At 37.7% G+C, this 16,615-nt stretch overlaps 1 protein-coding gene across 3 annotated transcripts in view; it reads left to right on the top strand.

The window, feature by feature from the left end:
• Positions 1-3,054: 3,054 nt before the first annotated feature.
• Positions 3,055-16,615, top strand: part of LOC149841269 (selT-like protein) — a 46,519-nt gene continuing 32,958 nt past the window's right edge. For all 3 annotated transcript variants that reach the window (XM_090003733.1, XM_090003731.1, XM_090003730.1), the window contains exons 1-2: positions 3,055-3,270; positions 3,373-3,449. In XM_090003733.1, coding sequence (XP_089859859.1) covers positions 3,079-3,270; positions 3,373-3,449 — 269 coding nt within the window. In that variant the 5' untranslated portion in view covers positions 3,055-3,078. The remainder of the gene's footprint in view (positions 3,271-3,372; positions 3,450-16,615) is intronic.

Genomic DNA, 16,615 nt, shown 5'->3' with positions numbered 1-16,615 from the left:
TATTGTAAGTGGCTTTTCTTGTTTCATACTGCTTTGTGTCACAAACGTGGAATACCAAATTTTTTTGTTGTCGCTAGCTTAAACATAGGATTCTTGAGCTTCATTCTCACTAGGGTTTACTCTTCGAGATGTATAGACTATACGACAAAAAATGCTGCATTTTTTAAAAAACTATAATATTTGAAAATCTGCCTGTTTTAAAATTACAAATTTTCAGTTATAAAAAGACCTTTTCACCTTTTGCACAATGCCAATTTTCTTTCATATGCAAACTTCCCTCTCAAATATCCAAATATGTGAACTTTCTCTCATATTTGTAAAATTTTCAAATATGCGAATTTCTTCTCACATTTGCAAATGTTCCCCATGCTTTCACATTTTCAAATGTCCTAACCTATGCACGAGAATGTCCCCACACTTTTGTGAGCGTCCTTATGCTCATGTGATTTTTAATAAAATGAGTTTGTTGAAAAAAATTGGCATTTCAAAAGTGCAATGAGCATTTAGCAACATTTCAAAAGCATCGTTAAATCCTTTAGTGATGCTTCAAAAGTATGTTGGACCTTTGCCAAAGCCTTTTAGCATAGCTTTAAAGATGCATATTTGGGGAAAAAGTACAAAATGCAATGACATTCACATATTTTGGAATATATTTGCATATTCTCATATTTTGAAAGGAAATTTGCAAATGTGTGGGAGAAAATTTGTATATTTGTAAGCAAATTTGTATGTTTGAATATTTGAGAAGGAAATTTACATATTTATAGAAAATTCACATGTATAAAAGGTGAAAAAGGTCATTTTAGGGTGTGAATTAGAGGTTAAGAACTTGTAGAGGTAAGAAAAGGAGAGAGAAGAGGACATTAACTAGAGAGAGGAAGTGAGTTGGATGTTTTTTAATGAAAAAGTTCAATTCCAAATTTTTGTATGACACTTAAGTTAACTCTCCTAATAATATTACATAAATCAAAACATAATTAAAATAAATAACCCTACTTAGAGAATATCTACCCTTAAACTTAGGTAATACCTACCTCAGTCACTAATGAAGACTCATTTAAAAAAAAAAACTCTTGGGGGTTCTAAGGCAATTAAGGAGGGTCTTTAAGAGTCTACATGACTTTTTTGGATAGACATGATGTCTCTTTGGCTGGCACCACTTTATAGAGGCTCTTAGAGGAGATGTTTCTTGTGGGTCTCACCTAATCGGAGTCTCACATGGATGAGGTGACTTGTATCAAATGAAGCTCAAGTAACGGATTTAGATTGGCTTGGGTTAGATTTGTTTGCAAAAATTGAGCCCTTGGAGCTGGTTTTGAACCTTTTCACCACTTTGTTCATATCACTAACTTGGACAATAGATTTGGAATTGGGACTTTAAGAATTCAGCTTGCATATTTCACAATATTTATTTACTCATTGGTTTGAGGGTGGATAGTACTATAGTTCAACTTTGTGTCACTTAATTGAACTATGTGGTTGGAAATTGATGCAAGAAAACCCATAACATGATTCACAATATACACTTACATTTTTTTTCTACAACAATAACAACTACGCCTTCATCCCAAAACAATTGAGGTCAGCGATATGAACCAAAAAAGAAATTCATTTTGGGTCTTCCACATGAATCCTTTTCCTCCAATCATTTCTATCCAATGCCATGTCCTCGGTGAGGTTCAAAGCATTCATATCCTTTCCTATCATCTCCATCCAAGTCTTCCTAGTCCTACCCCGACCTCTTTTAACTAATATATTTTTCCATTTCTCCAACCTTCTAACTGGAGCATCATTAGGCCTTCGCCGAATATGTCCAAACCACCGTAAACGATTCTCTCGCATCTTATTTTCAATGGGTGCAACACCTACCTTCTTACGTATCTCCTCGTTCCGAATCTTATCTTTTATTGTATTTCCACACATCCATCTAAGCATCCGCATCTCAGCTACACTCATTTTTTGAATACGATGTCTCTTGGCAGCCCAACATTCCGTACCATATAGTAAAGCAGGCCTAATAGTCGTCCTATAAAACTTTCCCTTCAACCGCAATGGCATTCTACGATCGCACAACACTCCAGTTGCACTTTTCTATTTCATCCACCCAACCTTTATCCTATGATTTACATCTCCATCAATTTCTCCATACTTTTGAATGATGGATCCCAAATATTTGAAATAATCATTCACCGGTATTTCTTGCTCACCAAGCTTCACTACACTCCCATCACTACTTCGTTGCTTACTAAACCGACATTTCATATATTCAGTCTTACTCTTACTCAACTTAAAACCTCTAGCTTCCAATGTCTGTCTCCATAACTCTAACTTAGCATTAACCCCAACTCTAGACTCATCAATCAAAACAATATCATCAGCAAACAACATACACCACATCACATTTTCTTGAATTGATCTCGTAAGCTCATCCATCACTATCGCAAATAGAAAAGGGCTTAAAGCAGATCCTTGATATAACGCAACCGTTATCAGAAAATTGGTTGTCACCCCTCCACAAGTGCGGACATTTTTTTTCTCTCTATAAAAAAATCATTTATGTCAAACGGTTTAAACGTCGAACTCCGTCGAACATGCCCCTTGTGCATTGGATTTATGAAAAAAAGGAAGAATTAGCGGAATGACCATCTTTAAAAGTTGTTTTTACTAAAAAAAATAATGCTGACGATTTGCTCGTTCATCATTATGGCTGTGATATATATATATATATATATATATATATATATATATATATATATATATATATATATATATATATATATAGAGAGAGAGAGAGAGAGAGAGAGAGAGAGAGAGAGAGACTCTGATTGTCGAACAATACGTCGATTTTGTCAGTTTTGGGGCAAGCTAAAAGTCGTTTTTTTTTTTGGCTTAAAAACCCGTATCGATGTAGATGTCCGGACGATTAGCGGCGGATAATGGTCAGTCAACAGTCCACTGTTACGGGCTTCTCTAGAGAGAGAAACATGTAACGCTGGATCCCTGATTGTCGACATAGGGTTCCTTATATATATAGTTTACTCATATATATGGTTTACTCTTGGAGAGTGAGAGAGAGAGATGGATCGCGTGCAGCTGCTTCTGGTGGGGTTGCCCCTCTTCCTGTTCGCGTCGGACATCGTCCACCTCTTCACCCCTCCTCCATCATCCCCAAATCCCCCTCCCCATCATCATCATCACGTCGATCCCCGCCACCACCACCCCCATGTGCCCCCCGTCCTCAACGCCCCGCTCGAGTTCCCTACCTCACATGTACTCTCTCTCTCTCTCTCCTGCTTCTCCTTCTTGGTTGACGTTTCGTTTCTCCTATTCCGTTTATTCTGAATTCCGGTCTATGGTTTCATTGTGAATCAGGAAACTCAGCACGCAGGCATCGGAATCGGTCTCGGCACGACTGTCCACATAGAATTTTGTTCTTCTTGCTCTTACAGGTTCTGATTCAAACTCTGCTCCTCCAATCTTTTGTTCTTGACAACTTTGCGTTAGTGGGTTGTTTTGGTATTACATTAAATGAAAAGTTTTTATTTCATTGTCTTGATTGAATCTGTCATGCCAGAGACGCTTCTCCATCTCGTACGGGGAGAAAACGTAAGCTACTAGTTGCCCCTTTCTTTCAGTATGTGTATGACGTGATCACTCACGATTTGATACATGTTCTAGGTCTTTTTGCCTCATTGGTGTTGTAGTTTCCCTCTTTTTTCATCAGCATCTTCCTTTTCTGGATCATAAAATTAGGGATTGGCCAGTGATGATCCAGCTGTGTTTTACTCTAAGGAGAAGAAAAGAAAAAATGAAAGATCTTATTAGTGGTAGGCGCTTCACATTGGCCAGTTGGAACAATGGGCTGCTCTTCAAAACCGAGTCTGGGTGGGGCATGCCCGGTGGTTCGAGCTCTAAACGGGCTCGGACTTGAGCTTCGGAGGCTAATCGGGAAAATGTTTTGGTTCAGATCTGAACCACGGGCTTGTTGGACACTTAAGGATGTGTGTCAGGGTTAGGATAGGATAGGCTACTGGAGGTCAGGGATCACTAAAATAGGTTGCCGGGTGGCTTAGATGATCAAACTGTAAAAAAAATATAAGTTCTGTAAAATCGGTAGGGTGCAATTTTAGTATTTCAAATCTTGAATGTTGGTAGGGTTTTAGCTAAGGCCGAGATCAATTATAGGGATTGTGTAGCAAGTCTATGGAGGTTCTAAAGGGGTCTACACGTTGGGGTGTTGTTTGGGTATGTGCAGGAGATTAGAAAAGACAAAACAGTCCACAAAATGGGATAACATTGCTGTTTCGAGTGTGATCTTGACCTAGATGACTTAGGCGGCTTTAGGGAAGGTTAGAGACCGGTCCTAAGGTAGGATATAAGTTTAGAGAACGAATAAATACCTGGGATAAGGTTGGGAGGATAATTGATCAGCAAAACCACAACTGATAGGGCTCCAACATTAGCTTCCGCATGTGATGAGACGCTTTGCTACACGTTGGGTATATGAGAAGGGCTTGGGCCCTAAACCAAGGTGGACGACTAGATCCACATGTTTGATCTACACGTGAGCTTAGAGGCGAGAGAGAGAAGAACATGAGAGATGAGAGAGACAATAGCTTGAAAAACTTCAATATATTTTCATACATAAAGGGGAACCCCAACTTTATATTTATATAGTGGAGGCCCGGAGTCAAATCTTAAACTAACAATGACTTTATAAAGAATCCTACCAAGAATAAGAAACTTAATAAGATAGAGGCTCATAAAGGCATCTCTATAAGGACTTTTATATTAATTAAAAGTTATAAACAATTAAGAAAAAGAAATAATTAGGACTCTAGCTAATTAATAACTAATTAATTTCAAGAAGGATCTAGGAAGCCTCTGGAAGTGGGGGACGTCCCATGCTAGTCTCCTGGTTCACACCCTTTATGTGTATCCCGTTGTTTGCCCTCCTTGGTTCTGACGTAGGCATGTGTCACTCTCATTTCTTCTAGTATGAACACATGTTCATTGATTTTTTTACATGCTTGGAGGACACATCAGCTGCTACATCACTCTCTTGGGTCCCACTTAGGCCTGAATGACCCTCAATGCCTGTAGAGAAATCCTGGAGCTATGATCCACACCATCTTCTGAAATTCAACCCGTAGCAAATGATTTTTTTTATTTCATTGTCTTGATTGAATTTGTCATCCCAATGAGGCTCTCCATCTTGTATGGGGAGAAAACGGAAGATACTGGCTGCCCATTTTTTTTAGTATGTGTATGACGTGATCACTTATGATTTGATACATGTTCTAGGTCTTTTTGCCTCATTGGTTTTGTAGTTTCCCTCTTTTTTCATCAACAGTCTTCTGTTTCTGGATCATAGAATTAGAGATTGGCAAGTGATGTTCCAGCTGTGTTTTACTCTAAGGAAAAGAAGAAAAAGAAAAATGAAAGAGGTTGTTCGTGGTAATTCTGTTTTTTTTTTAATTCAAAGGCATTATGTCCGGTTTAGATATGTTTTTATTTATTGTTTACATATATAAATGTAACTAGTTTTATGACTTTTAATTGAGTGTTTAAATAACCAATTGTTTAATTTATAATGAAAAAGAAAAGGAGATTAGTGGATAATGGTGATGGTAATGGTGGTGATATCAGTGGTGATGATAGAAATGGTGGTGGTGGTAATAGCGGTGATGGCAATGGTAATGGATGGTGATGGTGGTGGTGATGATGGCAATGGTGATGGCAGAGAGTGGTAGTGATGATGTTGATGATAGGGGTGGAATGAAACAAAGTAAGTAGTTGTGAAAAAAAAAATTAGGTATCCTATTTTATAGAAAGGGGTGAAATTTATAAAAATAACTATAATTGCCCGTGTAAGGCAGGGTGGCAATGCACAGTTGAGACGATGCTGGTCGAGAGTCGGCTGATCAGGCTGCTGAACTAGTGGATGCTATTGAACGTGGAGGACTGGATACTGGGCTGCTTCACGACAAAAACAACATGATAACTCCCCTTCTTGTTAGGGATTCTGTCAGTGGGTGGGCTGCATAACTTGCGTGTGAAGATGAGCACACTACGATTCAGGCGGACGGTGGAGATGAATCAGGTGATGTGCATATGGTGTGCTTTCATTCTTGGGCACCTCTAGTGGGTTGTGCTGTGATTAAACTAACCCTGATCTGCCTCCTCCATTGAATGGTGGAGGTAAGAAATCGATTCACATCCCACAGGTTTTTTACGATGAGAGGAGGAAGTCTTTCTCTTATTTTTGTTTGCAAGTGGGGTACAACGTCGATGGAGCAGGATTTCTATGTTTCAGAGTTGTGTAAAAGGTGGAAACTGACTTCGAAGCCAGTTTTCTCTATGTTACTTAATAGCGGTTTTTTGGTTCACTTTAGCAGCCATGAGGATATGATATCGGTGATGTGTAGAGGCTTTATTTCATAGTCGGAAGGACACTATTGATGGAGCTGTGGGGTGGGAATGGTATACCTAAGTTTCATGGCTTGCGTTCTGTCCTGGTATGGTTAGGGTTTTTGGTATTCCACTTGTAGTATGGTGCAATGACATGTTTTGTTTAATTTCAGAAGCACTCGATGGGAAATCAATTGCGGTCGATGAGAGGACTGCCTCTCAAGTATGGTTTCACTTTGCCAGGATATTAATTAAACTTCAAGTTAATGCTGATCGATTGGATTCGATCCCTATCACGTTGGGTGAATCTTTATAGGGGGAGATGCATTTCAAATATGAATCTTGCAAGGTTTTAAAACCCCGTGACTTGGGACTCAACTCGTTCTTTATTGACTCGTGACTCGGTGACTCAGACCAGGTTTTGCTAACTTTTGATTTTAAAAGAAAAACAATATATAAATTGTCATTTAAACATATAAAGGTTTGTAGAATGACTTAATTACTAGTTTAATTGATTAATAAGTAAAATAACATCAAGTAAAACTATATCTAACTTATAATTACTCATCTAATAGCAAAAAATCGAACAACCAAACAAAACAATAATTCAATATTTCAATAGAAACAAGCCCTAAAGTAAAGTTAAGTTAAAAACTTACAAGAGTAAGTAAAAATTAAAGTAATGATAACCATACTTGCGCAATCTGCAATGCATTTCAACAATCAACTTTCACTTTTCACTTCAATTTGTACTCGTATTGTATCATATATAATCTGCAAATTTTATGAGTGACAACAATTCTAATTTTTTATGTACCAACACTCTTAATATATTGCAAATTTAGAAATCATCACATGATAAGCTAAAGATGTTGAGTAAAGTTGTAAACCATTCACCGCAATCTAGTACAACTGTACAAGTAAGAAATATAAAGTATAAAGCATAAGGCCCATGGCCATATAACACAATTACAAAGTTCATAAGTATAAAGTTAATAATCATAACACAATGACAAAGTCTATCACCAAATTGATACCCAAAAAATCAAATCTCAAACATCCACAATTCATCCACTTTTGCAAAATATGATATCTTAAGTCAAGAGTCAAATCTCAAATAGAGGCGAAGTGCTATTATTTGGTACTTCATTTGAATCAATTCTTGAGTTGGAAGTAGAAATTAATGGTTGAATTGAAGTACTAGTGATTGCATTTTCCCTTGCATCTTTATCTTCAACTCCATCACCACCTTCATCATCAATAAGATTAGCTTCTTCAATGTTTTTAACTTCTATTTCCAAGTCCCTCAAGAAATCCTTCATTCAATAAAATATAACACATTTTTAAGCATGCAATAGAGAAAGACAAAAATTTAAATTAAAAGAATTTTAATCAAGTTAAAATATCAAACAGTATGACTCGCCCAGTTAGAATTTTAATCAAGTTTTGTCAAGTCGAAAGTGCCCAAAACTCGTCCGAGTCCAGTATGACTCGTGACTCGGCCGAGTCAGGTCGAGTCGCAGCAGAGTTGTAGCCGAGTCTTCGCAAACCGAGTTTACCTTACCGGGTTGACTCGCTGGAGGTCCGGGCTGAGCTGAGTCACTAAGTTGACTCAACGAGTTTTAAAACCTTAGAATCTTGCACCCTCGTGTGTGAGGTGTGCAAGGCGAGGACGCGTGATGTAGCTAATTTCCCACGAAAGAAGGCGAAGTCTGCTTCCACTGTGAATCAGAGGGGAGATGGATGGCAGCATGTCACGAAGAAGGCATCTTGGGTATGGGTCCTAAGGCCTCTAAGAAGAGGACCAATGCTTTTAAGGTTCTTAATGGGTTGGAAGATCATCTGGATGAGGTTTCTGATATACAAATGACTGTGGATGACTTGATTGAGAAGCATCAAAGCACGAATAATGGGCAGGTTCCATTGGATAGTGATCTACTCATGGGATCAGGTAGTGGCAGCCCGCAAAGAGAGCAGGTTGCATGTGGGCAGACAAGTGCCTGAGTTTCTGATGTTAAGGATATTGTTGTTGAAGATTCAACTATGGGGTCGACTCAAGTTGAGGATCCCAAAGAGGTGCTTGTTAGGAATCCTATCCATCTTTCTATTGATGGTGGGGTGTAATCCGAGTTACCAGAAGCGCCTAGGTAAAAGGGGAAGCACACTTTCCCGAAGCGCGAAACGTCGCGCTTCCGAAATGCGTGGGGAAGCGTCTCCCTTTTATGGGAAGCACGCTTCCCCCTCGCTTCCCCTTCGCTTTCCCATTTTTTTCATTTTTTTCGTTTCCCCCTCGCTTCCAGTTCGCTTCATAGGTCGCTTCGGAGACGGTTCATAATTTTCTTCTAATTGGTCCCACGCTTCCCCGCTTCCTAAATTTTTGAAAGTGCCTCGCTTTCCGCTCCCGCTTCCCGCTTCCGCTTTCTTGATTGGTAATCGGCCACTGAAGAGGTATGACCTATTTCTTCGGTAGGGGATATTCATGATCAACATGATAAGAAGCTTGTCCAATTGATAGCTCAACAAGGGGAGCATGATAGGGGACAACTGACAACAACTGAGTTCCAAGACCAGCCTGGTGAGGAGCATAGGTCTGATTCTAAGGGGGAAGTTGTCTTGGAATCTGAAGGCAAGAAGAAACCTGGCAGAAGCCGCCTCGTGATCAGGCCTCTGGTGTTGTGGGAGGATCTCTTAATCTCCATTCTCGGGCGACTTCAAAGGAGAAAAGCAGGAAATCTACCTTAAGTAATAACTAACATGAAAGTGTTATGTTCGAATATTAGAGGATTTGCAAGAAATTTGGCTTACATGGAGTTACATAATGCTATTAGGCAAGGTTTTAAAACTCATCGAGTCAACTCGGTGACTCGGCTCGGCTTGGACCTCCAGCGAGTCAACCCGACAAGGTAAACTCGGTTTGCGAAGACTCGGCTGCGACTCGGCCGAGTCACGAGTCATACTGGACTCGGACGAGTTTTGGGCACTTTCGACTTGACAAAACTTGATTAAAATTCTAACTGGGCGAGTCATACTGTTTGATATTTTAACTTGATTAAAATTCTTTTAATTTAAATTTTTGTCTTTCTCTATTGCATGCTTAAAAATGTGTTATATTTTATTGAATGAAGGATTTCTTGAGGGACTTGGAAATAGAAGTTAAAAACATTGAAGAAGCTAATCTTATTGATGATGAAGGTGGTGATGGAGTTGAAGATAAAGATGCAAGGGAAAATGCAATCACTAGTACTTCAATTCAACCATTAATTTCTACTTCCAACTCAAGAATTGATTCAAATGAAGTACCAAATAATAGCACTTCGCCTCTATTTGAGATTTGACTCTTGACTTAAGATATCATATTTTGCAAAAGTGGATGAATTGTGGATGTTTGAGATTTGATTTTTTGGGTATCAATTTGGTGATAGACTTTGTCATTGTGTTATGATTATTAACTTTATACTTATGAACTTTGTAATTGTGTTATATGGCCATGGGCCTTATGCTTTATACTTTATATTTCTTACTTGTACAGTTGTACTAGATTGCGGTGAATGGTTTACAACTTTACTCAACATCTTTAGCTTATCATGTGATGATTTCTAAATTTGCAATATATTAAGAGTGTTGGTACATAAAAAATTAGAATTGTTGTCACTCATAAAATTTGCAGATTATATATGATACAATACGAGTACAAATTGAAGTGAAAAGTGAAAGTTGATTGCTGAAATGCATTGCAGATTGCTCAAGTATGGTTATCATTACTTTAATTTTTACTCTTACTCTTGTAAGTTTTTAACTTAACTTTACTTTAGGACTTGTTTCTATTGAAATATTGAATTATTGTTTTGCTTGGTTGTTCGATTTTTTGCTATTAGATGAGTAATTATAAGTTAGATATAGTTTTACTTGATGTTATTTTACTTATTAATCAATTAAACTAGTAATTAAGTCATTCTACAAACCTTTATATGTTTAAATGACAATTTATATATTGTTTTTCTTTTAAAATCAAAAGTTAACAAAACCAGGTCCGAGTCATCGAGTTGACCCGCCGAGTCACGAGTCAATAAAGAACGAGTCGAGTCCGAGTCACTGGGTTTTAAAACCTTGCTATTAGGTCTTATAGACCTGATATTCTTATTATTTTGGAGCCCATGATCTCTCATAAGTAGGGGTGTCAATGGATGGGGCTCGACTTAGATCCAACCATTACTAAACCCTATAGGGTCTGGGTTTTGGTGATAAATAAGAAGACTCAGATTAGAATCCATGGTTGGACCTGAAGGCTCCGATTAATATATGGAGTCGAATATGGTTTGTGAAATTTCATACCATACCTGGGCTCGACCCGAGTTCCAATTAAGATCCGTGATTTATCAATGATAAAAATATTATTTTATCAGGTTTGGTTCATGTAATCCTTATAAGATCCGGGTATGGTGGGTCCGATAAGACTCGAGTCTGGACCTGGTACCATAATCTCAAATCAGGTTTGGGTATGGTTCTACCTGGATCTGAACCAAACCCGACCTGTTGACACCCTTACCCCTAAGAGATTTGAAGCCTTCCGGTATAGGTATAAAGATTTCCTTTTTGTTTATGATGCTTGGTTTGTAGAGGTGCTTATGTATATTATGTGCTTTTGGAATCCTGAAAGGGTTGCTTGTTTGGATATTCATGTTAATGACAGTTATATTTGGCTTTCTGTTCATGATCTTGTTAAGAATAGAAGTTTTATGTTGGTTGGGGTTTATTTGAGTAATCACTATGGTTTTCGCCTTCAGCAGTTTATCTCCCTTTTAACCACTATGGATATCTGCAAAGAATAATGGATGATTATTGGGGATTTTAATTGCATCCTTAATTCTTCAGAGAAGACAGGCCTGCCACCTCCCTCTCGATGGTGTAGTCACTTCCAAAACTTTGTTTCAGTAGGCGGGTTATTTGTAATCCATGATCCTAATCATAAGTTCACGTGGACTAATAATCATAAGGGTGTTTTGAATGTTTAGAGTAAGTTGGATAGATGTTTTGTTAATTACCAGTGGTTTGATGACATTTATTTGGTTAGCTCTCTCAAAATCTGGCCCAGAACGATTGCGGATCACAACCTTCTTATCTTTGATGTTGATACTTGTGTTCAACGTAAGAAGAGTTCTCCACTTAAATTTTATTCTATGTGGCTTACTGATGAGGCTTGTTATAGAATTGTTGGCCAGTGTTGGAACACTTACCAGACTGGTTATCCTATGAAGTTTGATTCAGTGGAACAAGTCCTCTTTTGGGAAAGTGGGTGACAAAGTTAATGGCATTTGTGAGCAGTTGCAGGCATTGCAAGCGAGTTTGGATTCTTCTCAACCATCCCTAGCTGATATTGAAAAGGAGATAGACCTTAAACAACAACAGGAAAAGGTACTTTTACAGGAAGAAATGTATTGGAAGCAAAATTTGAGAATTTAGTGGCTTAAGTAAGGCAATCATAATACAAAATTTTTTATGGCGTCGGTTAAAGATAGGAGGCAGAGGAACTCTATTAATAGGCTCTTGGTGAATGGCAGCTTCATATCTGATCCTAAGGGTATTGAAGATGAATGCTTAGAGTTTTTTCAGATTCTACTTTTTGAAGAACAAGTTAGGCAAGATGTTATGCCTATGCAGGATGGCTTGCATGTTTCAGACGAGGAAAACATGCAGCTCTTGGCTCCTATTTCTGATGCAGAGGTAAAAAATGCAGCCTTTCAGGCGAATGGTGAATTGGAACTTTTTAGAGAGATCCTTACTTCAGTTTGGCTTTCATTCCCACATGGGTACACCGGATCATATGTGTAACCTCCCCTTCCTTCTGGGTGGTGGTTAATGGTATTCTTGGGAAAAAGTTTGTTAGCACTAGAGGCATAAAATAAGGGGATCCGATTTCTCCATATTTATTTCTAGTGGTTATGCAACCCCTATTGAGGCGGATGGCTATGAGTGTGGTGGAGAATCAGCTTGGAGCCTTGTCCTTCACCCTCATTATGATCATAGCATCTCTGATACTTTTTTCGCAGATGATGTTCTTTTGTTTGCAAAGCCGGACCTCAGGTACCTTTCTCACCTTGAGGAAATTTTGGAGGAGTTTGAGCTTTCGACATGTATGAAAATTAATGACTCTAAATATATGGTAGTGCCTCTAAATATTGAGCATAATGTGTCTGAACAAATTTTGGGGTATTGGCTGTTAAAATGTAATCCTTGTGTACCTATATATTAGCATATACATACAAAGATACATATACACACACACACACACACACATATATATATATATATATAATATATATATATATATATATTGATCATAATACCCGAAAAAAGGTATTTATGTAAATCCACATTTTACGCATATTCCACTTGGAATATGTTTGTATTCTTTTTCTTTTCTTTCTTTCTTTTTCTTTATTTCTTTTTTATTTCTTTTTTTTATGGATTTTTGTGCCACCTTGGGATGGCTCCCCAAAAAGAGTCGTTGGGGAGCCCCCAACGGTCACAATTGTGACTGTTGGGGGCTCCCAATGACTCCTTTTGGGAGCCCCCAAGGTGACCCCCTTAAAATGTGCCCCCCCCCCTATAAAGACATTGCTTGAGAGTCTCAAGCTTCTCTCTTTTTATTTAATATATTCGTATTACATGCATTTGTGCATATTTGCATTATTTTACGCTTTTTGCGTATTTGTTCAAGTGTTCTTTGAGTGCCTTTGTGCACATCTTTTGTGAAGTATTGGTGATTGTATGCGTATCGTCTCTTCGTAGACATTTTTACATGGTATCAGAGCTTGGTTTGAAGAAAGAAGGGCGTGTGATCGAGTGTCTCGAAAATCATGCCTTCAAAGTTTTGGTGATTGGGACGAAGACTTATCTTCATCCAATATTTTGGAAGTCTCCTACAACAAGTAAGATTTAAAATCTTATTGCGGTACATGATTTTTTATCTACTCTCTTCTCTCTAATGGGCGAAAAAGACTCTCATTTCTCTCGACTTCAAGTTGAATGACTCAAACTATCATTTCTGGACCGGGAACATGAAAGCTCACATAAAAGGTAAAGGTCTTTTGGGGATACGTTCTTGGTTCTATACCAGAACCCGAACCCGAACCAAAGATTACTTTGGTAGAGAAAGGCGAAATCAAAATCCTTGAAGGCGAAGAAAGAAATAAAGCTATTAAAGAATATTTTAAGAGGCATGAGGAATGGGAAATGAAAAGTTTCAAGATTCTTTCTTGAATTTTTTCATCGGTTGAAACTAAGATCAATGCCAATATTATTAAGTTCAAGAAAGCATCGGAAGCTTGACATTATCTTGAGAAAATGTACACGTCAAGAGACTTGTCTCACAAGTACTGTCTCCAAAAAAGGGCTTTGACCCTTCAACAAAATGAAATGTCCATAAGGGAATATTTTGCAGGATTGTCATCCATATGGGATGAACTCGTGATGCTTGAACCTAAGTGGAGTGGAGAAGCCATTGAGCTTAGGTATAAACAATTGGAAGATGATAATTTTTTCAATTCTTTGAATGGTCTTAGACCCGAGTTCGAGCAAATTCGGTCTTCTCTTCTCTCTCCTCTTTCGTTTTTCCCTCGCTTGAGGATGTCATTACAAAGCTAAGTGGGGAGGAAACGCGTATGAATACTAGCAAAAACAATTCGAGCGCCCTTGCAACTTCATCTAATGAAGAAAGTGATGTCGTTAATGCCGTTTCAAGACCAAAAAACAATGTACGAACTTATAAGCCTCCTCACTTCAAAAATCAAAATCAAGGATCAAGTGGTCAAGGATGAAGAATGGACTACAGTAAAGTTGTGTGCCATTTTTGTAAGGAACCAGGGCATATCAAACATATTTGTCCTAAATGGAAGAAACTGCTTGCCATGGCCACCACATCTCAAAAGGAAGATAATTTGACTTCCTCAAATGGGCCTCTCTCTCTTCATCAAATCGTGGAAGGGCTTCAACCACTTTTTAAGGGAGTTGCTTCTGGAGCAGCTATATCTACCTCTTCTTCTCCTGGTAAGACTCCTTGGCTCTTAGATTCAGGTGCCTCTTTTCATATGTCCCCCAACATATGTTCTTTGTCCGATTTTTTAAAACATTCATCACCATCGTTTGTTTCAACTGCGGATGACACTTCTCTAAAAATTAAAGGCACTGAAAATTTTGAAGAAAAAAGGTTTTTTTATTCCTAAAATCAGATTTATTCCAAAACTAAATTTAAACTTGCTTTCTGTCTCTCAACTCTTGGACCATGGATGCGATGTAAAATTCTCATCTGATAAATGTTGGATACAGGATCGCCGGTCCGAGAAGTTGATTGGGGAAGGTTCTAGAAAAGGAGATCTCTATTATGTGGACTTTCTTTAAATTTCAAAAGATTCTTTTTGTAATGTGATGCATCACAAAGACCTTAATGTATGGCACAAACGACTTGGTCACCCCAATGTCACAAAAATTTTGTATCTGCCTTTTGCCAAACATTTATGTAAGAAAAAATTTGTTTGTAATGATTGCACGCTTGGAAAAATGAGAAGTTTGCCATATTATCAAAAGTCCATGTTTACTACGAAACCTTTTGAACTCATTCGTTCGGATGTTTGGGGACAAGCACCTATTATTTCCAAGGGAGGGCTCTCTTATTATGTGATATTTGTAGATGATTTCTCTAGATTTACTTGGATATATTTCCTTAAATATAAACATGAAGTTTTTACAACATTTAAGTCTTATCATATGATGATTAAGAATCAATTTGATGCAAATCTGAAAATTTTTAGTTCCGATTCTGGAGGAAAATATCTCTCGAATGATTTTAAAAGCTATCTTGAGAAATATGGGATAATTCATCAAAAATCCTATCCCCAAACACCAAAAAAAATGATTTGGTCGAAAGGAAACATAGGCACATTATTGAGGTAACCAGAACCCTACTCATTTCCTAAAACATCCCGAAAAGATTTTGGGCCGAAGCAGCGCTTGCATCTGTTTATTTTATTAACCGCCTTCCATCCAGAAATTTGGATAAAATTTCACCATTTGAAATTTATATAAAGGGATCCTGATTATAGCAGGTTAAGGGTTTTTGGGTGCAAATGCTTTATTCTGATAGATAAAAATGATAAACTTTCTCCTAAAGCCATTCCCTGTGCCTTTCTTGGGTATTCTGAGACCCAAAAAGGATTTTGATGTTACGACATCAAAAATGATAAACTATGTGTCTAGAAATGTAAGTTTTCTAGAAAATGTTAGTGGATTTTGAAAATTCTGAATCTCATGAGGAAAATATGGATTATTCTTTCTTGTTTGAACTTTTATCCAGAAATGATGACATTAGTGATGATGAATTCACACCAAGTGAAAATAAAGTAGAAGAGAACGCCAATCCTCCTCAGCCTATCACCTATCATGAGGCGGATAATCGAATTTCTAGAGAGCCTGTTGTATACAGATATAGAGACCAAAGTAGTTTTAAAAGTGCTATAGAAAAATATAGCGAGCCTAATGAGACAATAAGTTCTCAAAGAACTAAGAGAAATATGAGACCTCCCTCTAGATTCATATCCTATGATTCTTTTACTCCCAAACATAGAGCATGCCTTAGTGCCATTCACTCATATGTTGAGCCCAAAATTTTTGAAGAATCCCAAAAGATGAATGAATGGGTAGAAGCATTGGAAAATGAACTAAGGGCCCTTAGGAAAGCCAGAACATGAGAGTTTCAGGATCTTCCTAAAGGAAAGAAAAATATAGGATGTAGGTGAGTTTTTAAAGTAAAAACCAAGAGTGATGAGTCTCTTGAGAGCTATAAGGCACATCTAGTTGCTAAGGGATATGGTCAAGAATATGGGGTAGACTATGATGAAGCGTTCGCACCCGTCGCTCGAATGGTTACCATCAGATGCCTTATTACCATCGCTTCAATTAAAAAATAGAACATTTATCAAATGGATGTTAAGAATGCTTTCTTAAATGAGGATTTAAATGAAGAAGTTTATATGACTGCTTTTCTTGGCATGGAGTGCTCTAATGATAAGGTTCTCTGTTTACAAAAAGCTCTTTATGGTCTAAAGCAAGCTCCCAATGCTTGGTATGACCGATTTAATAGTTTAATGATAGAAAATGGATTTGTCTCATGCTATACTGAACACTGCATGTTAATCATAGGTGATGATAT

This window comes from Nuphar pumila, chromosome 4, assembly GCF_984573655.1.
Source record: "Nuphar pumila chromosome 4, dmNupPumi1.hap1.1, whole genome shotgun sequence".
In the NCBI taxonomy this organism is placed as follows: domain Eukaryota; kingdom Viridiplantae; phylum Streptophyta; class Magnoliopsida; order Nymphaeales; family Nymphaeaceae; genus Nuphar; species Nuphar pumila.
The sequence above is the reverse complement of the archived record's forward strand: the minus strand, read 5'-3'. Positions and strand labels throughout refer to the sequence as shown.